We start from the raw sequence: 24,594 nt of genomic DNA on the forward strand, positions 1-24,594 counted from the left end.
CAGAAACCTATATTATCTGTCTGAACGAATCTTCAAGCTTTCTCGAGTAAGGATATCCAATAAGGGTCTTCTGCCATTTCCATGCACAGGGCCATCCAGAAAACTATAACCCCTGTCCAAACGGAAACACCAGAACATCACATTTCAGATATCAGCAACAGAATTAGCCTTCACACTTAACAGAATGTATTGTTGCTTTCTAGAAAAAGAAGTAAGCTTCGATGGGTCGTTTTTGTTGAATCAAAGTAGGTGAAGAAGGAGGTCTGATGCGAATTGAAGTGCAGGGTTCTAAGAAGGCATCAATTTGGTCGCATGGGCTGATAATAGAGACAATAAAGAGATGGGAAGAGAAAACAATCTTCTTGCAACAAAAGGCACAGAGCATAAATTCCCTTAGTGTCCGAGCACTCAAAAACGTTGAGACATTGAGGCTATATGATGTAGGACAGGAGATGGAACACTACATGGAAGGGTTTGAGCGTGTGCATGTTTGAGTGGGTGCTTGAGCAAAGGTTGGACGTGCAAGTCAGTGCATGTTTGAGCGGGTGCTTGAGCTGACGTTGGATGTGCAGTCAGTGTACACTTCAATAATTATTATTTAGTTATTTTGGTTTTAAAATACTTAAGATTGTGGGCAAATAGGCCTTTTTGTTTTGTTATCTTTAGGATTCCTGCGAGAACCTATTTATTTAGCGATTTTAGTTATTGGAGGATTAATTATTGAATTGAAATAGACTAGCCGTCTTTGAGATTATTCTCTGGGTTTTCTTATTACCTAAGGTATTGACAAAGATTGTACCTTCTATCGGTTTCCGTTCTACGTTACTATAGAGAAGGCTTGTTCCTTCTCAGCAAAGCACAATAGCAGAAAAACAACTATCAAAGTCTAAACCATAAATTTTAATATAATCCATGTATTGAATCGTCAATAATGAAGAAACAATGTTTTCGAGGTTTAACCTATACGATGAAGGTTGAACCACTGAATGCATACTAAATTAATAGATATTTAACTATATAATATATATTACCAATGAACATATATGAAAATAATAAGGATTGAACCTCAGTTTGATTGCTGTTTAAGGATTGAACCTTAGTTTGACCACGGTTTAAAAGTTGAACCTCAGTTTTGTCGCGATTTGATTTTGCATGTCCCATATTTTGTCTCAAAAATAAATACCAGTGTACATCGATTCGCGGTCGAACCGGCGGTATGATCCGGTAATAAAAACTATGTTCTAAACTACGACAAAATTACAAGATATTGAATTATGAAAACAAAGTTTATTGACAAGTGATTGACGGAGGCTTCCATCAGCATTTCTAGCCAACGGATCGTAGTTTTCCGCTCAAGGATCAGTGCACCATTCAGAACCAGGAACCCGAATCTGTTAGGTTGCTTTGCCCTGTAAAAACCAATTAAATAAAGAAAACCTTAGATGTTTTGTTTTTGTAAAATCTTTTATTAATCATAGATGCAAAGCCTCTCTCCTTCATGTCTGATTTAGCATCAAAGGTCTAACCATAGAAGTTTCCATTCTCAATAGCATCTACATTTGCATCTCCAAGGGCAGCCTCTTTCAAGTACTTCTCAGCCAATTGAACTCTCTTCACATTCTCCTGCTCTTGCACAAGCATGTTTCCATACTCAAGGAGCTTCTGGAGATTCATTTTGGGTTGCTCAAATATTGGAGGTCCCTCCTTTGAATTCACAAGCCTTTTCCCAACATTTTCCACACCGACACCGACGATCCAGTTCCTCACTTCATCATCATATGCTCTTGCCCTCAGTGCACCGAAGAAGTCTACGAACAAACGGAATGGAACTAATTAGTCTTGCCTATAGAAAATCCTGTATTAGTACTATAATTCATGAATGCGGTAAAACTGATAATTGTTGCAAGTTACCAATGGACTGGCCAGGGAAAGTGTCGACAAGCTTGACAATGTCCTCTGTAGGAACATTATCAGTGCGGAAAATACCAGTGCAGACTCCAATTCTATCTCCCCTTGTAGGAGCCCAGTAGAATTTCTCCATACGACCATCTCGGATGAGTGGAGCATACAAGGTGGAGAAGTCATTGCCAGTGACGACAACTGGAACTCTGGGGTTCTCTTGTTTGTTGTACTGACCGGGGAGTTGCACATTTGTCGGGTTATCAGCAATGTTCATAAGTGTGGCATTCACCATCTGATTGTTGACGGTGTATTGCGTAGTCCCACCAAGTCTACCGGCTCCTGCATCAAGATCATTGATGAAGAGACAGCACATCTTTCCCTTCCTGATTATGTCTGCAGCCTCACGGTACCTCTGCCTGATCAATTTCGCTGACTCTCCCGCGTTTCCGCTCTCCAATTCTCCAGCACTCATCATAATGGGACTGAATGTTCACAATCACATATGTCCAATAGTTAGCCCCAACTCTAAATTAGCAGAAATGATTTTCTATAACATTAAAGATGCTTAGTAGACCTCACTTGATACCCATCTTAGCCAAAACAAGCTCACACTGGAATGACTTCCCCTGCCCTTTGCCTCCCCAAACACCCAAAATCAGAGGAACCTGTAATCAATTATTTGCAAATATTGCAACTTTATCATCTTAAGGAACCAACGATTCACAATAATTCAGGTTAACAACAAACCTTGATGTTTGGGAGGGTCAAGAAGTTCTTGGTGATGTGAACTACAACCTTGTCCATGAATGCTGGAGCAATGTAGAAACCATCCATATTGTTGTCCAAATTGTACCTATAAAAAAGAAATTTCACGAATCAATCTCTCAATACTCTTTCTTTTCTTCCAAATTCGATTCTGCCAGGTACTTACGAGCGAAGGCCTTGACTGGTGTAGTCGTAAGAACTCATGACCGCGTAGTGAGTTCCGGTCCCCATTGAAGCTTGGAAGAGTGAGTCCACCATACCCTTTCCCCTTGTAATGTCTTGCTGGTCATCGGATATGTCGACGGCAAGCCCTCCCCATCTGTCCTTTGAGGTCTTTTTGTTCTCATCGTACTCTGCAGCAACCTTGGAATTACTTGATAAAGGCCTTAATTGGGTGAACTTGGAGTTCAGCTTCTTCAAACTGATTCCCATGAATGGTGAGCTTGAAACAGAACCAGAGCCATTCAAGCTCAACAGCACCAAATACACATCTTTCTTTATACCCAATAGAGTACCGGATTTCAAACAATCAACAGACTCCATCGTTCACAGACAGATTTAGTTATTGTTCTATGTAAATTGAATCAAGCTAAGAAAACATACTAATTTATTGAACTTCCTTGGAGTCGGATCAGACGGACTTCTCAGTTAAAAACAGACGATAAAAGCAATGAAATGTTGCCATAAAGAGTGCCAAAACTAGCAGCTCTTTCGGTGAAAACTAAGATAAATGAACTCAAAGAGAAAGGCCGGGAAATCACCGGTGGAGAGGGAGGCAGCCATGATCAGAAGGTTGTGACCAAATGGATGATGGGTTTCGATTGCTTTTAAGATAACGAAACGGTGGATTTGAAACGGTATTTGATGGGCTTTGGTATGGGAAGGGAGAGTGGGTAGTTGGTGGGCTTTATATTGTCTTGAGAAAAGCAAATCCTGTGGATTTGGCTTACGAATTCCCAACGGCTATACCCTTTGGATATTTTTGGTTTTATTACGTGCGGTTGCTTGTTTTGGTTACAAAGCAAGGCATTTGTGGGGTAGGTTGTACCAAACCTGATGCAAACTAACTTGAGAAATCACAACTCAGCTAGTAAAACATGGAAGAAGACAAAGAAACTAGAGAATCACTCTCTGATTTTGATTTAACAAGGAATCACTCCTCCAAAAGAAATATTCTTCTCAATACAAAATAAGCTAATCAAACTAAAACGACTTTGGCTCCTTTAAATATGAGTCTGAACATAATCAATATTATTACGTCTACATTATTATGGTAGTTAGACTTTAGCCTCTAATAGTTTCCTTGATTTTTGCCATTGACTTTCATGATTTCTTCTTTGGTCTTCAACGATTCCAACTTAACTAAAGCCCTAATTCATTCTATAATATTCATAGAATCTTGCTGCATTTGTGATTTCCAATCTTCTCTTAATTTAGGGCCCACTATTCTTGCATCAATTCTTGCACCAATTCTTCTATTGCATCATTCCCGCCGACCCACAAAAATTCGACTCCGTCGAATGGATTCACAATTGGAGTTGCTTCGCTTGACCAATATGAAAACAAAATTTTGCAAGTTTGTAGTTGCATTGGCTCCCCAGAAATCATGGTTCTTCTTGTCATCAAATGGCCATCACTAGGGTCAAAAACAAAAGTATTTAGCCTACCAATGTAACCGATCCTCTTGTTATATGAAAATTTTGACACTGTATCCAGCTTGTGTAGAATTCCATAAGTGTTGACTATCACTAAAATATGGAATTTCCAGCACATTCTAATGCCCTCATCATGGGATGTAAATATTTGTAAAAGTTGAGGCTTCAATGCAAGACCTTTGTATTGCCATAAGTATTCTGTCAAAGAAATTCCAGCATATATCACCTGGTCATATGCCCACTGCAAGAAGGATGCGTATATTGCACGGAAAAGCTTGATGCCTTCATATGCCAACCCTGTAATAAAAGTAGTGGCATGTTGTTTCGCAATCGCAACGTCGTCAAAGCATCTTGTGAGGAAGTGATATGATATAAGGATGACTATCATATCAGCATTCTGGTACCTTTTAAATTTCCTTCCCACAGTCATTCCTAAGGTGGCAGAGATGCTAGTTGAGCTATGACCGGCACCAAAACCATCATATTCACAGATTTCATTTGGCCTTTTCCCTGGCTGTAACACAGTTGCAAGACTTCTTTCATTAGAGGGGGAATCCTTTAGGTATAACTTCTCAGCAACAATTTGAAACCAACCACCTGGATCAAAGATGAACATGTTCTCCGCACCCCATTCAGCTAGTTTTTGATGTAGAGCATTCACTTTACTACCATCTCTATCATACCCCTGAAGCTCAGGTAAAACATAACCTTTCCTCGTGTTGTCAATATCCGATAAGGCTTTAATAAAATCGTCATTTGGTAGGAAAATGATATCAGCCAATTCAGGGAAATATTTGCTTTCTTTACCGCTATCTTCTATACCAAGAAAATCATAAGTGGATAAAGAGTCAAGCTTTGAGTTTAAAATTGTTACCTCTGTTGTTGACCCACCCTCAACATTCTTGTTAATGTTTGTACCTGGGATGATAAGGGTTTGCGTATCCAACCCACCTTGTTCACCGCTTTTGGGTTCCTCCATCACACAAACAGTAACAATACTTTTCAGGTCCACCGTTTCTTTCTCATCAGCCTTGACTGTCTTGGTAGCGCTATCATTAGTCTCTTCTTCATTTTCTAGTTTTCTTTTATTGACATGTTGGTGCGGAACCTCCCGAGCAATCCAATGACTCCTAATCTTGTCCAACTTCTGAACCATTACTGTCATTGGCTCCAGTTGTTGAGTTAACGCTTGAATTTGGCGAAGAGTTTCCAGCATGTCACTCTTCAGTTTATCGGAGATCGCCGGGGCATTTGAACTGCACTTCTGTAAGATGGGCTTGACAACCAAAACACCATGATCATTGACACTTGACGAAGCTGAACCATTGCAGTCCCATCTTAAGCCTTTGTCTCTATTGTAGCTTCTATTCAATCTGTCATTTTGAGTCCCCTCGTACTGTTTGGATTTGTAATCTCCCGTGTCTTCTCGAGCTCGATTATACCAGCTATTACGAGGATACTCGTATGAATTTTCTCTGTCATGTTCTTGGCCATACCAGTTTCTTGAGTTACAAAACCCATAAGTGTCAGTTCTGAATTTCACCCGATCTACCTCTTCTCTACGATAATGGCCGAAGTCATTAGGATCGTGAACACTACTCCACGTGTTCATTTGCTTCGATACCAAGTTGATGCAAACTAACTTGAGAAATCACAACTCAGCTAGTAAAACATGGAAGAAGACAAAGAAACTAGAGAATCACTCTCTGATTTTGATTTAACAAGGAATCACTCCTCCAAAAGAAATATTCTTCTCAATACAAAATAAGCTAATCAAACTAAAACGACTTTGGCTCCTTTAAATATGAGTCTGAACATAATCAATATTATTACGTCTACATTATTATGGTAGCTAGACTTTAGCCTCTAATAGTTTCCTTGATTTTTGCCATTGACTTTCATGATTTCTTCTTTGGTCTTCAACGATTTCAACTTAACTAAAGCCCTAATTCATTCTATAATATTCATAGAATCTTGCTGCATTTGTGATTTCCAATCTTCTCTTAATTTAGGGCCCACTATTCTTGCATCAATTCTTGCACCAATTCTTCTATTGCATCAAAACCTAATAAGTAGACTGTACGGATTAGGATTTGTTATGAGTGATTCGGCCATTGGACATCCGAAAGGAACTACTGCTACAAGGACCCCTCACTGATAGATGATTCGTCTATAAGGATATCCTAAAGACCCAACATGTGACTTTCCATATGTCCTTGAAATTCTTGCACACTGCTCCCTTCGTAATGGAATGATCTACAAAGAGGTGTCCAATGAGACTAACTTCCATCTCGTTTTGGAGATAATTTCAAATGACTTTCATGACAAATGAGGACTTCTTCCTCTTGTTTAGTCAATGCAAAACACTTCTATTGAAGGCCAGCCTTACTCGAAAACTTGCCTTTGAAGGCCTAAATGGGATGATTTTGAAGTGCTTGAGATGATATTTTCTTGATAAATTAAGCGCTAGATATTCACAATGGATACTTGAGATGATATTTTCTTGATAAGTTAAGCGCAAGATGCACACTTGTGATAAAAAATGACACTTGAAAAATTAGTCCATACTTGATCTTTGAAGTGTATGATAATTGATGAATAGTGAAGAGAGATGATGAAAAAGGAAGAGAGATATGATGAAAAGTAAGAGAGAGATGATGGAAAGAAAGAGAGAAGATGAAAAGTAAGAGAGAGGTGATGGAAAATAAGAGGGAGATGATGAAAAGGCAGAGAGAGAAAATAAAGAAATTGAGTAAAGAATATTGGAATGTATGGAATGTTGATGAATAGTGTAGATTGTGAGACCCAATCACCCAATTAAATTGTGCCACCTAACAGAGAGTAGAAGAGAGAGAATATAATTTAGTGAAATTTGGAGTATGTGCTCAAGTAGCACCATTGTGGATGCTCCAAGAATGTCTGGACTCTCTCCTCTAGATCACTTTGAGAGGAAAGTAGAGAGAAGTTTTTAATTGCTTAGTTAAAATATTATCTTAAACTTTATAATATTATATTTTTTATTTTCATAATAGATTTTGCTATTAAATTTTTATTATAAATTTAATATTATATTAATATTAATAATAAAATTTATATCAAATTAAAATGATTATCTTAATAACATTAATCATATTATACATTATATTTCATTATTTATATTATTTATTTTATTTCATTGGATATGAAAGTGGGACCCACGTCAATTTTTAATTAAAAAAGATCTTTGCAATGATTAGTGGGACCCACCTAATTTTTTAAAAAAATAAATAAAAGCGGATCCACTCAAAGAAGCTCCTTTTTGTGAGCGGATGGAAGGTGTTTGGTGGAGCGAAACATTAATGCGGTTCCATCCTAAGAAACATGCGGATAGTCTTGACTGTCTCAAAATTTAGGCTCCGTTTGGTAGAGCGGTTGAATTAATTTTTTACATTAGCGGAAAAGCTTAGCTTAAAGTTGTGTAATATGATATGAGATGTTTGGCGAACTAAAAGTTGATGCTAGCATAAAAGGTATTGAATAAACATATTATCTTAAACTATATAATATAATATTTTATTATTTTTGTAATTAAATTTAATCTAATAAATATAATTTTAATAATAATAAATATAATTAACTTATAAATATTTATTAATTATATTAATATAATTAGCTTATAAATATTCATTATCTTAATTTAATATAATAAATATAATTAGTTATTAAAATTAATTTTAAGCATAAATTACAAATATTTTTAAAATTATTTTTTATTGAAAATAAATAAAAAATGTTAAGTACAATAATTAATAAATATTAAGTAAAAAATGTTTAGCACATTATGTAAAAATAACGTGGGATCTACTGTTTTTAAAAAGAAAATTAAACATACGTTTGCACTTTCCAACGTGGGTCCCACATGATTTTTTAAAAAAAGTAAAAAAATCATCTACCACTCTAAATAAAGGGTGTGTTTAGTAGAGCGGATAAATTGATTTTCAATGTTAGCGGAAATGCTGTTGGAAATATGCTGAGCTTAAAGCTGCAGAATATGTTGTGAGGTGTTTGGTGAACTAAAAATTGATGTTAGCGGAAATGTTGTTGAATTAAAATATTATAATATTAGATTTTATAATTTTTATATCAAATTTTGTTATTAAATTTAATATAATAAATATAATTTTGTTAATTAAACTAATAAAATAATTATTTTATTAAATATTAAATATAATGATTTTATAATAATTTTTTATTTTTATTAATCTTACATTTAATTTATTAAATAAAATTTACTAATAAAAGTAATGTTAAGTATAAAATTTAAATATTTTAAATAGTATAATAATTACTTATGTAAAATTAATTAAGATAATGTGTTAAGTTAAAAATGTTTAAAATAAAAAATAATGTGCTTGCAGCAGAATCGCAAGCCACCAAACACATGGCTAAAACTCCGAGCGTGGGTGGTGGATTAGATTTTTGGTAGGACCTGCTTCGCCAGGTTATGGAGGGCATCAATACGGCAAAGTTTAGAGGGTTTCTTGGTGTTGGGATTTGGGGAGGACAGAATTGAAAATTGAATATTGAAGAAGAGGATTGGGTTTGGGTATATGAGGGGTTGGATGTTAGTGAGTGACTGACATTTCCAAGCTGCTGCTTCTTTGGAGGACGCATTTCAACTGTTTACAAGGGTACAAATGTACACACAAGATCTTATATGATGAGCACGGTATACACCCTGAGCTTTGCTAAGTACACCTCATTAACATTGAAAAAAATCTAATCTTTCAACACCCCATGACCCTATCATTCTCAGTCCCAAATCCTTCTCTCATTCTTCTTCCCTTACCTGAAGACGAAAACCTGGGGCAAATCCCAACCCCACCAAAATGACAACGCCGGTCGAGTGTTTGCACGCAATGCCAACCGCTATAGGAGGAACAAATTCTTATGACTAAATACTTTGATATTCTCAAATCAAGTGCCTAAACAAACTCAAAACCCGTGAAAAGAAATTTCGCCCCATCGTCGGCCATGTAACTCCGTTCACAGTATCCAGGACCCTATAACCTTCCCCTTCAATGGTGTTGGCATGATGTATAAGGAGGTGTTTGGTGATGTGGAGCTTGAAGTCAAGGATTGTAGTAAGAAGCTTAGTGATGGTGGCTATAATGATTTATTTGGGACTTGTGGGGATTTAGGGTTTGGAACAAATAGTGAGGATTTGGAGGTGGATGAAGAAGAAGAAGATGATGCTAATAGTGTAGATTGTGGTGATGATGGTCACGTTGGCAACCTAGGTAATAGTGGAAAGAGAGATTGGGAAGAAAATTGGAGATGGTATTTTTTTGAAACAAACACAAAAAAGGGGTTTACTTGATAATGTTATATTTTTAACTCGGGTTTATTAAGTTTTGGATGTACTTAGAGCCCGTTTGGTTACCCATGCAATGTAATGGTAATTGTATTCACATTACATTACAATGTTTGGTATCCATTAATTTAAAAATATAGTGTAATCCAATTACTTGGTAATGAAGTTCCTTACAAAAACAAGTAATCCAATTACCATCTAAATTTTGGTATTGTGATTACAAAATCAAATTTTGTTTCTTGGACAAATATATCTCCGATGATTATAAATTATTTATAGTCATATCCTTACATATTAAAGTCCGGGTCAGGCTTCAGGGCTGAGTAAGCTCTAGGTCAAGCGTGGGCATGGCTTCGAGATCGGGCTTGGTCGTGTCCAGGATACGGGATTGAGGTCAGGATATGAGATCGGGCACAGGATCAAGGATCTAAGCCAGGATTCAAGATCAAGGTCGAGATACAGATCAAGCCCGATATCCGAGATCAAGGTCAGAATCCAAGATCTGCACCGGGATCTAGGATCGAGGTTGGGATCCAAGATCTGGGATCGAGGCCGAGATATGGGCGGGGATCAGGGATCGAGGCCCGAATCCAAGATTGGGCTTGGGATCCGAGATCAGGGTCAGGATTCGGTATCTAGGTCGAGACCAGAACCCAGGATACGAGATACGGAATCAGACCCGGGAAGCGAGATGAACCAGGGAAATGGGATGTGTCCGTGATCCGAGATCGAGGTCGGGATCCAGGATTCGGGATCAGGGCTGGAATATGGGATCTGACTCGAGATATGTGCGGGGATATGGGATCTGAGATCAAGCTCAAGATCCTGGATCGAGGTCTAGGCTGGGTAGGGCATGATTTCGACATCAGGCCAAGTTAAGCATGAGCTGGGATAGAGCCCGGTTTCAATCGGGGTCCTGGATCAGACCATGGTCAGACCCGACATTAGGCATCGGGACCGGGTCTGGCCAAGGCCCAGTTTTGGCCTGGTCATGGATCAAGCCATGGTCGGGACCGAGATTCAGGATCAGGCATGGGTCAGGTTGAGAATCATGATCGAGCATGGGTCAAGCTGGGATCGGGCCCGGGCCAGCTTCAGGATTAGGTTTTGAATTTTTTTCAATAATGTTTTTAATATATGTAAATGTATAGGAGGGTAATTTTTGAAAACACTAAAAATGGAATACATTTCCATTTTATAAACCAAACACCTTTATAGGATTACTTTGTAATGACATTACCACAATTGGATTAAAATTACTATCGCTATACATTAAACGAAACGGGCCCTTAGTAAAATACGGAGTGTATATAGTTATCATCATGTTATATTTTAGAGAAAAACACATAGAGAGGGAAGGAGAGACCATTCAGATTCTATCATGGAACGTTGACCAACTGGTTATAGGAATTTTGTTAATTGGATCAATCTATCTATATATTATATAGCCATTTTAGGGTGTAATAATTTATTGATTGATCTACTAATTAAGTATAGATTTATTCATTTATTGAAGGAAATTCCTAAATTGGTGTTAATTAGTTGTTGTAAATTAGCTTTCGTCTAGTTGACATTATCGTTTCCTTGTAGATAATTAGGCTCTTGTTATGCCTGAACTATAGGACTAGCTGTTACCATAAGTAAGGCCTAAACTTAAGGAGTGAGTCGTGATTGTTGTATTCTCTCCTACATAAGTCTGTACTTTCTAGTTGTAAATACAATAATACAAAAGGACAATGTTAGAAACCCCCAAAATATGACCCTCAAAAAAGTCCCTCAAATCTATGTGTCATTAAAATAACCATTGATTAAAAACACACATGTAGAGTCTACTTCACATCTAACACTCCACATTAAATGAGGGTCTTTTGGGGGTCTCAAGCATTATCCAATACAAAACAATCTCTTCTATCAATTTTCTTCAACATTGTTGCACAACTAATTCTAAATAACTTTTTCATAATTGTCCCGCATGAAACGAAGTTTTTTACTTGACAACATAATAAATTGGGTGAAACCCCAACGCGTGGGCACAATGGTATTGCTCTCCGTGATAATCGAATACAAGATCTTCCGAGTCCATACAGTTCGAAAATGACTTGTAGCCCATCAGTTTAGTAGCCCATGAGAGTCTAACAAGGTTATTCCATTTATTTAATCAATAGAATAGTCTTATTCCATTCTTTTATCCTATAATTCATTGTCTAAAATTTATTGTTTTGATATAAAATCCATTATTTTTTAAAGCAAAGTCTAGAATGTATTGTTTTAGGTATGAATTCATTGTTTTTGAAATTTAATTGAAAAAAATAATGGAATTTCAATCCATTCAATAAAACTCATCAACAATGGATCTTGTTAAAAAGAGTTTTATGCATTGATTTCGAATATGTAATTTTTAAAAAATTTAACATGTATTTTGATAGTTAAAACGTTTTAAGATTTCGTTTAAGAGACTTAGTCTACTACTATATGGGTTACCTAGTACTATCGCATACAGTTTGGCCAGAGGGATTTGCCATTAAAGTATCACCCAAGTGATTTTGTTTCTCGGACCGACTAAACCAATAATTAAGAGATTATAAGAGTTTTTATATATTTATGATTTTGAACTAAATTTTAGGGCTAAACAAAAAAAAAAACAACCCTATTGGAATAGACAATTATTTGCTTTTGTTGGCATCCCCTGGCCTTGGCGTAGTCGAAACGAGTGAGTTCATATGAACACGAGTTTTTTGTAAAAATTTTCAGAAAAATGGTTTATTTTTTGTGAGAATGATGTTGTTTCAGTGTGGGTCATGGGTTGTTAGTGCTTTTTATGCTATTGTTATGGCTTCTTGTGTGAAGGTTCAGTGTGGGTCATGGGTAGGCCGGTGTGGTAGGGAAGCTGGTGTGCGATTATGCCTGATTGAATTTTAGTCTTGCTTATGCAAATAAAACACTATTTGCAGGTTGTTTACTAACCGAGAGCAAGTACACCAGAGTTTTGTGTGAAAGTGGCGTTGGTGGAAGCGGCGCTGGTGAAAGCGGCATTGCAGATCAGATGGTGTTCGGGGATAAGGTTTAATATGGCTTTTGGTCTTGGGTGAAAGAGGGTTTTGATATTTGAGTGAGTAGTATTTTATTTGGGGTTCTTTTTCAATTTCATTAAGTTAAAACGAAACCATTTTGTATCACCGTTAGTCAAATAATGGTTAAAGGACAGAAGGACTTGCGATGACACAAAAATAAAGCGTAAGGGGTTCAATTCTTATAAATTCAAAAACGAGGGGATGCATGTAGACATGGCCTCAACCACAGGGAGTGTCCATGATATTTGGCCTTCTTATTACCGTGTCAAACGTTTCTCTCTTTCTCAAAAAAAATTCTTATTTCACATTGAAACGGTTTTAACAAAAGTTTTGGAACTTTAAATCATTGCTATATAAAATGTATTATAAATTAATATAACTGATACATTGAAAGGAAAGACTAATCATAAAAAAAAAGAACCATTGTTTTTAAAGGTCATGGAAACCGAAATATATTCATTAACTCAGAACGGGAAATAGAATATGAGACCCGTAGACACTCGAACCACCATAAGGATAGATTACAACCAATAAGACTAAAAAATAAAAACACAAAAGCGATTGTCGTCGAACAACCCCGTACAATACAATATTCCACCAGATATCTTCAGAAACTAAACGATACCGGATTACACTAAATTTCACCAAATAAATGGATTTTGTGGCGGATACCCAAGAATTGTTATTTACAACAATAGCCTCCTATTTCTGTTGAATTTAAACCTCATTTGAATTTTTCTTTAAATTAAAGTTATGTCATATATTAATTAGCACGTCAGCTATTTTTAACGTCGATATGCTATAAGGGTTGAGACGAAGCTTCTTTAATCCAAAAAAAATAGAGGAGCTTGTTTGGACTTTTTGGATATTTATCCCTTCGATCAAAAGATAGACTTCAATTCATTTTAGCATAAATATCATTCATTTTGAACCTTTTTTGGATTATTTATTTACTATGTAAATCAAAAGGCCAAAAAAAATTATTGAAAACTGAAGTAACAAAGGGCCAAGTAATATAGACGGTAAGGAAATCTTTTGAATTGCTTTCTCCCAAGTCATTGCTTTCCACGGACAAAGCATATGTCCATACCCACATTGAAGCAAATCCATTCAACAACAATTGTTTTCATGGCAAATTTTATCTATCTTTCCATGTTCTATGGAGGAGTCACGCTTTCAAAGCGATTACAACCTCTAATATTGACCTGAACCACGCTTTGAACCCCCTTTCCACCACTGTTGATCTCGCAGCACTGCCTTCGTGGCGCCTGCAATGTGTTCGATCAATTGTCCAAATGAGTTAGGCACATTTCAAAATTTGTCTAATTTAATGCATGAATGACGCAAAAAAATTTTGGGTATTGGAGATTGCAGAAAATTAAGGTATCTCATTAGTGTGTGACCAAACAAAAAGGTCCCGAACTAAACCTACTAGCTCATAGATTAAAAAGTCCAAGTAACTAACCCACATATTCAAACTCAATGTTTATTCAAATTTAGGTCATTAATAACTAACTACATTTTGAGAATTTATTAGGAAGAACAAACCAAGAAACCTTGAACTTTACGTCAGTGGACCATTCTGATAAGAGGTGGACAATATATATTTGCATTTTATGCCAAATGTCTCCTTTTGTTGTGTGTTTGTGTATGTATAGGTCAACCAAATCACAACAAAAATGAAACCGTTTTAACATTCACCAAACCAGTATAAGGACAATTGGGTTCTAATATAATCCAACCCCATAGTTGCAATGATTTCGGATATAGAACAATGTTTGTTGTTGGAATTTTTTTTAGTAAACGATGATTTCAGAGTTGTAAAAGAAAGACTCCGGAATCACTAGTTGGAATGGTAAAATGATGTGTATCACCCTGATGATTAGGGTTTGAATCTCCTCCCCGTTTGAAAAAAAAATAATTTGTAAAACAAGAATTCTTACCCGTTTCCAAGAGTTAGGACTCAATGTCGAAGTGGAGACATTGAATTGAAGAACTGCTAATGGTAGACGGTAGTCTCCCCTCTCGCAATGTTTTTCATTGCTGTCGTTGAACATTCTGTACGTTGTCAAGCTCCGACCCGCCCCGATTTCCTCTACTCGATCCAAGAAATAAAAAATCGGTCTCTCACACGGGTCGTGGCTATAGGGTCGGGTATTAAACGTGAAAGGCTGAGTCGCCCAGTTTCTCCATGACTGAAAGGTTAAGAAAGCTGTTTCTAACGTCTTTGAAGTCACCAGAGACGGGTACAGCTGTACAGTGTAACCCCAAGATACTGAAACCGACCAGTTTCGGGTCAAGTCATAGCAGAAACTATGTTGGATGATCCGACCCGGATCCTTTTCGTATGCAGTGAAAAGCTTTTTCAGAGCGTCAATCTTGGTCTTCTCTGGAGATATTGATTGCACGTAGTCCAGGTGATGTAATGAAACCAATGGTGCCACCGGATGAGCCGCTAGTAGCCCGTACGGGTTCCCTCGTATATCAACCTGTAATCAAGATCGTTAATTAACAATGGAAAATCTTGAATTTCAATTCGTTTATGATTTCACAGACCTGATGAAAACCAACTTCTTTGGTGAGAGGAACGCCGATTTCACTGATACAAGCTTGAATCTTCTGATCAGACCCATAAAACGACGCGTATCGATCAATGCAGCCGTCCAAAATCTTAACAAGCTCCGCCGCTAGCGGATAGCTAATCGCGAACCCACCACCGCCGTAAGCCATAGTGTACGAATGAATCACATCTTGTTCAACACTCTCTGAATTCCCACCAATATAATACATCTGATTGTGATCGTATTTGGATAAAACAGTGATTAGATTTTCCAGGAAAAACACTGTATCATCGTCTCCCATTACAAACCACCGAATGTTTTGTAATCCAAGTTGGAAACTTTCCTTCACTATCCGAGTAATCCGCACCGCAGACCGTGAACCCCACGAGCAAGTGTACTTGAATTTCGATGTATCTGCAGATACTCTGTACCGCGGTGAAGTCTCCGGCCAAGTTTCATCCGCCGGAGGCTTCTCGTCAAGCCAAACAAACCCACGTGTCACATTAGGCTTCCACCACAACTCGTTATAGAGCCGTCGATTATGCCAAGTCTTAGCGGAGCCGCCGATGCCAAACAAAATATGGGAAATATTGGTTTTTTCGAAGTTAAGACCGTCGAAGTACTTCCGGCTGTCGGAAATGTTATCATGGTCGAATTTACGGTGATCGGAGAGGATAACTCTGTTGCATTCAGGGCAAGGCAAGAATCTGGGGTGTCTAGTGATAGCGACGAATAGGACGAAGGAGATTGAAGCGACAGCGCAAAAAACAAGAGCCGCTTTGATGAGCAGTGAAAGAAAATCGCTGGCTTTGAGTGTCGGAAATACAAGAAGGGATTTGCAGGGTTTGAAGAGGTCGTGGAGGTAAGTTTCTTTGGTAGACGAAGACATGGTTTTCTTCTTCAAAGCGATGGAAACAAGAACAGAGGAGAGTAAGACACCCTGCTGCTTTTAGAGTCTATGGAGAAAATCGGGGTCGTCGCGTGATCTTCTCATTTTCTTATAAGGACATTTTTTTTCTTTGTTTTGTTAATTTTGATTTTGTGATTTTATTATTGTACCTTAACAACTTGGCAAAATTGAATTTTTGAAAAAATTAGGCTGTGGATAAAAAGATACTTTTTTTTAATTGATTGTTACTATTAATTAATTGCCGTTTTTAGACATGAATTATAGTTGGTGTCCTCAATGTATTTTTATTTTTAAAAAATTATGAACGTGTTTTGATCGGATTTATAAGTCTAACAATATTTTTCATATTCGGGGTCGGTCCAGTGTTTTTACCCAATCGGTGCAGTCAAAAAAGTTTTAAAAATTCTGAAAAAATTATAAATGTGTAGTATTTAACATGTCGAATCCAACGATATACTTTTTGTTCAAAACAAAAATCAAATTCAACATTTAAAAAAAAAGACATGGCAACTTCAGACCGTTGGATATAAACTCAAAACATTTGATTTTCGATCGTGATGAATTTGATTTTTAATTGGAACAAAAAATATATCGTCGAATTCATCATGCTAAATACTAGTAATACTTTATGATTTTTTTAGAATTTTTAAAAAAATTTTAATGTACCAAAATGGTGCACCAGTTGGATCGAGTGCCTACCCTCAATTCATTTTTTTTTGTCCCAAATAAAAATACTTGAATGTGAAAAAGACTTGAAAATTTTGGACCCGAGCACGAACGACCATTATCAATAAATTATTGATGTTAGTGGACATCCTCTAAGCTAGAATAGGTAATCCACCTATGTAATAAGTTTGTGCATTTAACTTCCTAAAAATGTAATTAAAGAACAACATTCGATTGGTTCAACTTTAGAACAAACGTTTTGGTTCTCGTATCCAAGTTATTATGGTAATAAATTGAATATGATTTTTATTCCATTAAATATTGATTTATCAAACTTTGTCTCAATATTAAAAATCAATGAAGGCAATTTTGTATTAAAGTTATTTATACCTTGAAATTATAATCTTCTAAATTTGTAGAATAGATAAAGCGGAAAGAGTGGATTCGGTGGACGATTTTCAAATCTTTGGAATATAAAATAAAATGAATGTATGGATTTGAAATGGAACAAGGGCAATTCACCATATCTAGCTATATGAATAAATACTCGTAGATATAAATATAAAATATTACTGAATTGCCAATTTCAACGTAATGTATATTTCACCAATTACACCTTGATTTATGAAAAAAATTTGTGCCATCCAAATCAAGTAGTTAGAGCATAATTTAAGGGTGGGAATGGGAAGTAGGGAATTGTGATGCATATTTTTGTATTTAGGTATTGTCCGCTCTAAGTATTCAAGTGATCATCTAGTCTAGTTGGATACTCACTTTCTCAAACTAAAGAGGTTATGAGTTCGAGTGGGGAAGGTGAGATTATTTTCGAAAATAAATACATACAGGCCTAAGGAGGGTCCAATGCGCACAATTCCTCAGTTAGACTGTAATGTCAGGGTAAGAAAACCCGATTTTTGCATCCACAGGAACTAAAAACCTGATGTCCTCCCTTGCATTTTTTGTTTCAATTTTTTTTTTTTTGCTAGTTTATTCTCTCTCTTTTTTTTTGTAAGAAATAAAGTAAACGTAAATAAGAAGAAACAGGAAAAAAAAGAATAAATTGAGCAATGTCAAACCAACACTAATGCTGTATTTTAGGGATAGAAATATAAATTAACCCCCATTTATTGGGGATTAATTATACACTCACACATCTAGTATTCCTATTTTATTTTAATAGGCAGCATTTTGGCAATATAATTCGAATTCGAAAGCTTTTTAACCCAAGTACTCTCCTTTCTTATTGCCCGCCAATTTGATATAGGGAAAAAAATTGAAGGCCCAACTATCTTATGCTCAAATTTGCAGCCCAGCCCATGATGAAGACGTCCTTCATAGATCAGTAATATGCTCATCTAGTAATTTAGGGGTGTCCACCGGGTCGGATTCCGGATTATCAGACAAGGTTTGACCCGACCCGGTATTTTTTTAATAAGAGAGTGACCCGTTCGGTAACCTGTTAAGGGATCATCGGGTTACTAGGCCTTTGGTCACCAGGTTATCGGGTTTTCTGGGTTGGGTTCCGGGTTACCCAGTACCCTAAACAAACCCAGCCCAATGCATTTGACCCATTTGATATTGACAAATTTGACATCAGAACTGATATCACTGCCACTGCCCACTAGAGGTGAAAATCCGGCCCATGTTTTTCTTGTGTCTTAAGTACTTTTTAACCCAAGTACTCTCCTTTCTTATTGCCCGCCAATTTGAAAATCGGACCCAATGCTTCTCTATACTACTTCTATGATGTGGGATTGGGATACCTATACATCTCTTCAAGACCATTTATAAAACTACTTCATGGGCCCACCATTACAAACACATTTTCCATGACCCATCAATCATTTTTTTTTGTTATCACAAAGTCAAAAAACAATGTGAAAAGGTTTCTTTCTTTCTTGGTAATACTTCCATCGAAATACGTGACAATGTTTCTCTTTGCAGCACAAGAGATATGAGATTTTGAGTATCCCACATCATAAAAATTAGAAAATAATTGCAAAGAAAACTACTTTAAAAGTTAAAACTACAAGGAATATTGAGCCTATTCAAATTAATTAATTTTTTAATTTATTTTGAACAGGGTTATTGGGTGACCCGATAATCTGGAAGTGTAAATTTTAATAACCGGGGACCCAACCCTATTTATTTGTTATTGGGTCGGGTTTGGCCTGGACCAATCAGAAAGTCAATGAGTTAGCCCGATAAGCCCTAGGTCAATCCGGGTCAACGGGTTGGACTGGGTTTGGAGACCCGATGGACACCCCTATCTAGTATTGCTGTTTTGGGCCTCATAGAGTGATTGGCCTGGACAAAAACTAAAGTGGGCCACTATCAGGCCTGGTAAGTGGGGAAATGAATTATTAATGGAATAGTGTTAGGTAGCTTATATAGTGATAACTCATGATAGCCCAAGTATTTAAATGAAATTTTAAAGCGTTTTAACTTTCAAGAATAAATGTTAGATTTTAAAAAAAAATTACATATTCAGAATCAACACGTAAAGTTCTTTCTAAAAAGATTCATTGTCGATGAATTTTATCGGATAAATCTTAATTTCATTGTTTTTTTCAATGGAATTTCTTAATTCCATTATTTTCTTCAATGGAATTGTCAAAAATAATGAATTCAGAACTAAAATAATGAATTATAGACTGTGCTATAAGAAACAATATAATCTATGTTAAAACAATAAATTTTGGATAATGAATTATGGGATAAAAGAGTGGAAATAAAACTATTTCATTGATTAAATCAATAGAATAAACATGGTGGGCTCCCATGGACTATCAAACTGATGGGTTACATGTCATTTTTGTTAGGGTGCGGATATTTACACACAAGTTTGAACTCAATGCACACATATTTTCTTTAAATATTTTAGTTTACCAAATTATCCTTAAATGAAATTACTTTAAAACCTATATACTTTTGAAATTACTTTAAAACCTATATACTTTTTGCACCCATATTTTTTACTCAATACAATTAAATTTAATTTAACTTTGTAATCCTAATCCTTTTAATTAAATTTTTATACAAAGGATATTCTCTTTTCCCCTCCTATCTTCTATTGATGAAGTACGTAGTAAAAAACATTGCACTTGTGTGGGTGTTTTTTCCCCTAGTTTCAACCATGTTATTTGCATTTCAAAGCTATCAAGTGTAGAGAGCTTTGGAGACAAGTCTCACCTACTCCACCATTAATTGTATGTCACAAGTTTATATATTGGTGTCTGTACTGGTGTATGATAAATCAATAATATCAAGTCTTTTGTGTCGATTCCTCTTCTTTCTAAACTCACTCTACATATTTTATTTTGAAATAAATAATTAAATATCAAAAATCTTTTAGTGGTTATTAAAGGAAGTTGAGATAATATGAGTGGGGGAAAAGGTAGTTTATGATATTAAATATTATATAATTAATACGTATGAAAGGGTTTTTTAGGAAACTTAATGTGTGTATTTAAAAACAATTAAGAGTGTATAAAGTAATTGTGTGTATTGAGTCCAATCTCGTTTGTAAATATCAGCTCCCTTTTTGTTATTAATGGGACAATGCCAAGCCGGTACCCATTAGTGTATTTTTGGACATTTAGGTCTAACAAAAAAACACATGGACATAAAAGTACTTATGGGATGATCATTTACCTTTATACCCCAACATTTTTCTTCTCTTTATTTACTTTCTTTCTTCTCCGTACCTCTTTCTTATTTTTCTCTCTCTTCTCTTTCTTCTTCTTCGTTTCTTTCTCTTTCTTCTTGTTCTTGTTCTTGTTCTTCTCCCCCCCCCTCTCTCTCTCTCTCTCTCTCTCTAGATCTCTCTAGATCTCTCTAGATCTCTCGCTGGATATGATTTTCACCATTTAAAGCTTAAAAAACTTTAGATCTATTGTTTCTATTCTTCCTGACTTTTATTTAGGTGTAAATGTTGGGTACATGATTTTTGTTCAGGATTTCCTTAAGTTTATGAGTACTAGATCTGAAATAATTAATCTGTCAAGTTCTGCAAAATCATTCAAACATGTTCATGTTATTGTTTCATAATAAACAAAACCCTTGTTATATTTCTTACTGGGCAAATGACCGTAAAAAAATACTCAATCTATAGTACATGGTTCTACATTACAACGTCAATACATAAACATGATAATGTAGGTCAGCATTAGACTAATATTAATTTTTGCAACAGTAACATGATGAAATTACTGTTTGAAACAGTAACATAAAAGAAAAAGTTTCAAATTTAGACGATTTCAGCAACGGTTAGCTATATCACCACCGCCGTTAGACTCCCCTCACTAAGAAGCACAATGCCCAGCCATATTTTGTCCAAAATGACCATTGGAAAGGGAGACTCGAAGCTGGTATGTTTTGCTTGAGTAATGTTACTATTTCAAACAGTAACATTAAAACAGTAACATACGATATCAGATATGTAATAATATTGAAACAGTAACATATGATCTCAGATTTGTATGATCTCATATTACGATCTCAAATCTCATATTGCATCTCAGATCTAACAAGATAAAGACGAAAACTAATAAAAATAAGAAGAAGAATAATAAAAAATGAAGAAGATGATTGTGGAGGAGCGACGGTGGTGGTGGTGGTGGTGGCGGTGGCGGTGGCAGAGATGGAGGCGGGCAGTGGCGGTGGTGGAAATGGAGGCAAACGTGACAATGTTGGAGATGGAGAATATGTGTCTTAAATCTAGGTATTTTTTTATATCCATTCCTATCGAAGAAGAAGGACAAATGTGGTATTATGTAATTTTCAATTTTTAAAATAGGTACTTATGTGGAAAAGAGATACTTATATGGCAAAGTGTTTTTTTCTTTGACCTAAGTGTCCAACTTTCTTATAGTAGGTAATAATATGTCATTTTCCGATTATTAATTGTGCCCAGTCCATTGCCTAATTTCTGTATTCAGTTGATAAAACAATATACGAAAATGCTAAACTTACCTGGACTTTTTTGTCCATAAATCTCCATAATCTATCTCTCACTCTTATTTTGATAGGGCACAAATACCCTTCTCTATCCCATCTACTCATTCTCTCTCCACCCTCTCCACATTTTCCCCCCTCGTCTCTTTCTCTCTTTATCATCTCCCCCAAGTCAGCCCTCTCTATCTCTGTCTTCTCTCTTCCTTTTCTGATTTAGATGCTAGATTTGGGGTGTCTTTGTTTCTAGTCTCTGTGTAAAAGAGTAGTCCATAGTTTTGTTTTTGTATTCTATTTGGTTTGAGTGTTGTGATGATACGAAGCGAGCAATTCTTAAATCACGTGTTAGCCCAAAAAAAGAATATTGGGTTGGATTTGGATGTTGAGAGTTAAGTTTGGTCAGTTAAAATAATATATGTTTCAAATTTATTCATCATATGTGCATTTTATTTATTTGAATAAATATCAGTCATGGGTCTTTAAGATCTCATTATGACAGAGATCGACAATGTAATTTTATAATATTTGTACAATGGAACAATATAATTATAATCTGTGCCACCTATAAAAGCAATGTAATAGAAATCTGGTTAAGATACTAAAGCAATGTAATAAAAGGCTCAAACAATTTAATAAGAAGTTGAAATAACGTAATAAGAGGCTGAAATAATGTAATAAAGGTATGTATTGATCAAAAATAATATAATAAAATAATGAAATTTATCTCGCTATACAAATATTTTAATGTTTAAAAAATAAACAATGAGATTTCTCATGCCATACAAATAAAAAATAATGTAATTTAAGTAAGAATACAGAAAATAATGATTTATGCTTCATGGAAATGTTAATTTAGTATAAATTTCACCTTATAAGACCTAATTTGACCAACAACGTATTTTCATTATTGTTGTTAGTATTATAGATTGTTATTATATTGTTTTTAGTAGTCAAGATTGTTATTACATTGTTTCAGATCTTATTACATTGTTTACGAAAACAGTGTAATTAAGAACAAAAATGGTGTAATTAAGAATGACTATGTAAAAGATATTGACAATGGATCTTGTTGAAAAAAGTTTTACACGTTGATTCTGAATATATAATTTTTTTTTTCAGATTCTAACATGTATTTTGAGAGAGAAAATGTTTTAAACTTTTCGTTAAAAAAAGAAAAAATAAAAAAGAATGTGATGTCATGTGAGAAAAAAGTTGACATTTGTTTGAATAATTAAAGATATTTCTGCACAAAAAAAGCACACATGTCACAATTTTGCATGTCACTCTACTCATGTGACATAAGGTTAAACACTTAATGTGGTAGATGACCTGTTTGACGCTATAGATGCATAATGTTTGTTCTCACATTCTTGACCTCTAGTGGTCGACTTTATTTTCTCTAGTGGAATTTCATGTGTTCTTGGCTCTTGTGCCCTAAGTTATTTTTCAGTGTATTATTTTGTTTTGTTGTCATTGTTTGCTCGTTAAATTCCTAGCTATCATTTATTTGCTTTAAAATTCATATTATTGTTTATTGTTCACTTGTCGTAGGGTTTTGATCCTTGGACTTCCAGTACCCACATTTCTTATTCGTTTGAAATTCTTTTTGTTTGGATCTGATTGCTAGTTTGCTTGGATATTCGATTGTGGGTTTCAATCTTGTGATCCTCGTAGTTTGCTCATTGCATTTGATTGATTCTCCTTATATATAGTCTAGGCATTTAATTGTTTTGGGACTTTGGATTGCTACAAATGTTTTAAATAAATAAATTTTACTTCAAAAACTGTTTGCCTTCAAAATAAATCGTTTGAAAAATCTTATTTATTTTTTACAAATTTATATTTAATAAAAATAAAATAATGTTCACAGTTTTGGATGAAAATTTGTCTTAGAAAAACCTTGCATAGTATACATATTATCCAAGCAGTTTTATGATAGTATATATGCATGGGAATTTTTTAAGAAATTCATGCATCATTGTGGCTTGCGATTGTGAATTATTATGGAGTTTATTGGTGGATTATTGGATTGTGGATTCTTGGGTTGTTGTGGCCTTGTTGTTGTTGTTTGGTTGTTTGCTATGGTTTCTACACGCCACCTTGAGACATGATCACTGTTTGGGGTTAGTTTCCCCACTTTTTTGTTGCTACCCGCATGATGATACAAGGTATTGTTTGATTCAACACTACGATGTATTTGAGCGCCACAGCCTCTGATAAATGTTTCAGGTCTGCCTCTGATAAGTGTTTCAGGTCTGTTGTGGGCTGCTGATTGGTTGTTGGTTAGTTGAGCCCACAACCTTCAATGAGTGTTTCTAGACTGCTATGTGCTGCTGGTTGGTTGTTGAATTATAGGTGTCACAGCCTCCGATGTGTGTTTCGAGACTGCTGTGTGCACATATTGTTGTGATTGATTATTGCATATATATTTGTAGACTTATATGCGTTGCTAGTAGTGCTTGTGCAGCATGATCATTTGAATCATTTTCCTGCCTCATTTTATCTTTGATATTGTTGGATTTTTTTGCCTCTAATTTCGGTAGTCATGTTTGTTGGACCTATGGTCCTATATGTCTAATTTTGATGATATTAAATCATTTATAAATGATAATGAAACATTAAAGCAATATTTGATTTATATGAATTGAATTTAAATGACTATATATTTTTGAGATAGTGCTGGAAATTAAGGTTTGAAAACAAACATACATGAACTAAGTTAGAGCATTAATTTTCCAATTATCATATCTTAACCAAC

The 24,594-nt window shown here is 35.4% G+C and overlaps 2 protein-coding genes across 3 annotated transcripts; both read right to left on the reverse strand.

Annotated features, from left to right (window-relative positions):
- Positions 1–1,060: 1,060 nt before the first annotated feature.
- LOC119998450 (ribulose bisphosphate carboxylase/oxygenase activase, chloroplastic-like) lies at positions 1,061–3,535 on the reverse strand. 2 transcript variants are annotated; one of them, XM_038845781.1, is made up of 6 exons: positions 2,834–3,535; positions 2,650–2,755; positions 2,482–2,567; positions 1,912–2,384; positions 1,527–1,808; positions 1,061–1,409 (listed from the first exon to the last, which is right to left on the reverse strand). In XM_038845781.1, the coding sequence occupies exons 1-6, from the start codon at positions 3,208–3,210 to the stop codon at positions 1,372–1,374; spliced, it is 1,362 nt and encodes a 453-aa protein (XP_038701709.1). In that variant the 5' UTR covers positions 3,211–3,535; the 3' UTR covers positions 1,061–1,371. The 2 variants fall into 2 exon arrangements, with proteins under 2 accessions (XP_038701709.1, XP_038701710.1); XM_038845782.1 differs by having other exon boundaries at positions 1,062–1,808.
- A 10,275-nt stretch (positions 3,536–13,810) lies between these two features.
- On the reverse strand, positions 13,811–16,196 carry LOC119998595. Its single transcript, XM_038845938.1, has 3 exons — positions 15,303–16,196; positions 14,690–15,235; positions 13,811–14,014 (listed from the first exon to the last, which is right to left on the reverse strand). Exons 1-3 carry the CDS (start codon positions 16,194–16,196, stop codon positions 13,904–13,906), a joined length of 1,551 nt encoding a protein of 516 aa, XP_038701866.1. The 3' UTR covers positions 13,811–13,903.
- Positions 16,197–24,594: the final 8,398 nt, after the last annotated feature.

This window comes from Tripterygium wilfordii, chromosome 5, assembly GCF_013401445.1.
Source record: "Tripterygium wilfordii isolate XIE 37 chromosome 5, ASM1340144v1, whole genome shotgun sequence".
NCBI classification, from domain to species: domain Eukaryota; kingdom Viridiplantae; phylum Streptophyta; class Magnoliopsida; order Celastrales; family Celastraceae; genus Tripterygium; species Tripterygium wilfordii.

Excerpts from the sequence above, each read along its gene's own strand:
- LOC119998450 (XM_038845781.1), bottom strand. The coding sequence starts at position 3,210 with ATGGAGTCTGTTGATTGTTTGAAATCCGGTACTCTATTGGGTATAAAG. Across the intron at positions 2,385-2,481 it reads TTGGCTAAGATGGGTATCAA|TCCCATTATGATGAGTGCTG; the intron begins GTGAGGTCTACT and ends GTGAACATTCAG. Across the intron at positions 1,809-1,911 it reads TTTCCCTGGCCAGTCCATTG|ACTTCTTCGGTGCACTGAGG; the intron begins GTAACTTGCAAC and ends GTTTGTTCGTAG.
- LOC119998595 (XM_038845938.1), bottom strand. The coding sequence starts at position 16,196 with ATGTCTTCGTCTACCAAAGAAACTTACCTCCACGACCTCTTCAAACCC. Across the intron at positions 15,236-15,302 it reads AAGAAGTTGGTTTTCATCAG|GTTGATATACGAGGGAACCC; the intron begins GTCTGTGAAATC and ends TCTTGATTACAG. Across the intron at positions 14,015-14,689 it reads GTCCTAACTCTTGGAAACGG|GCGCCACGAAGGCAGTGCTG; the intron begins GTAAGAATTCTT and ends AACACATTGCAG.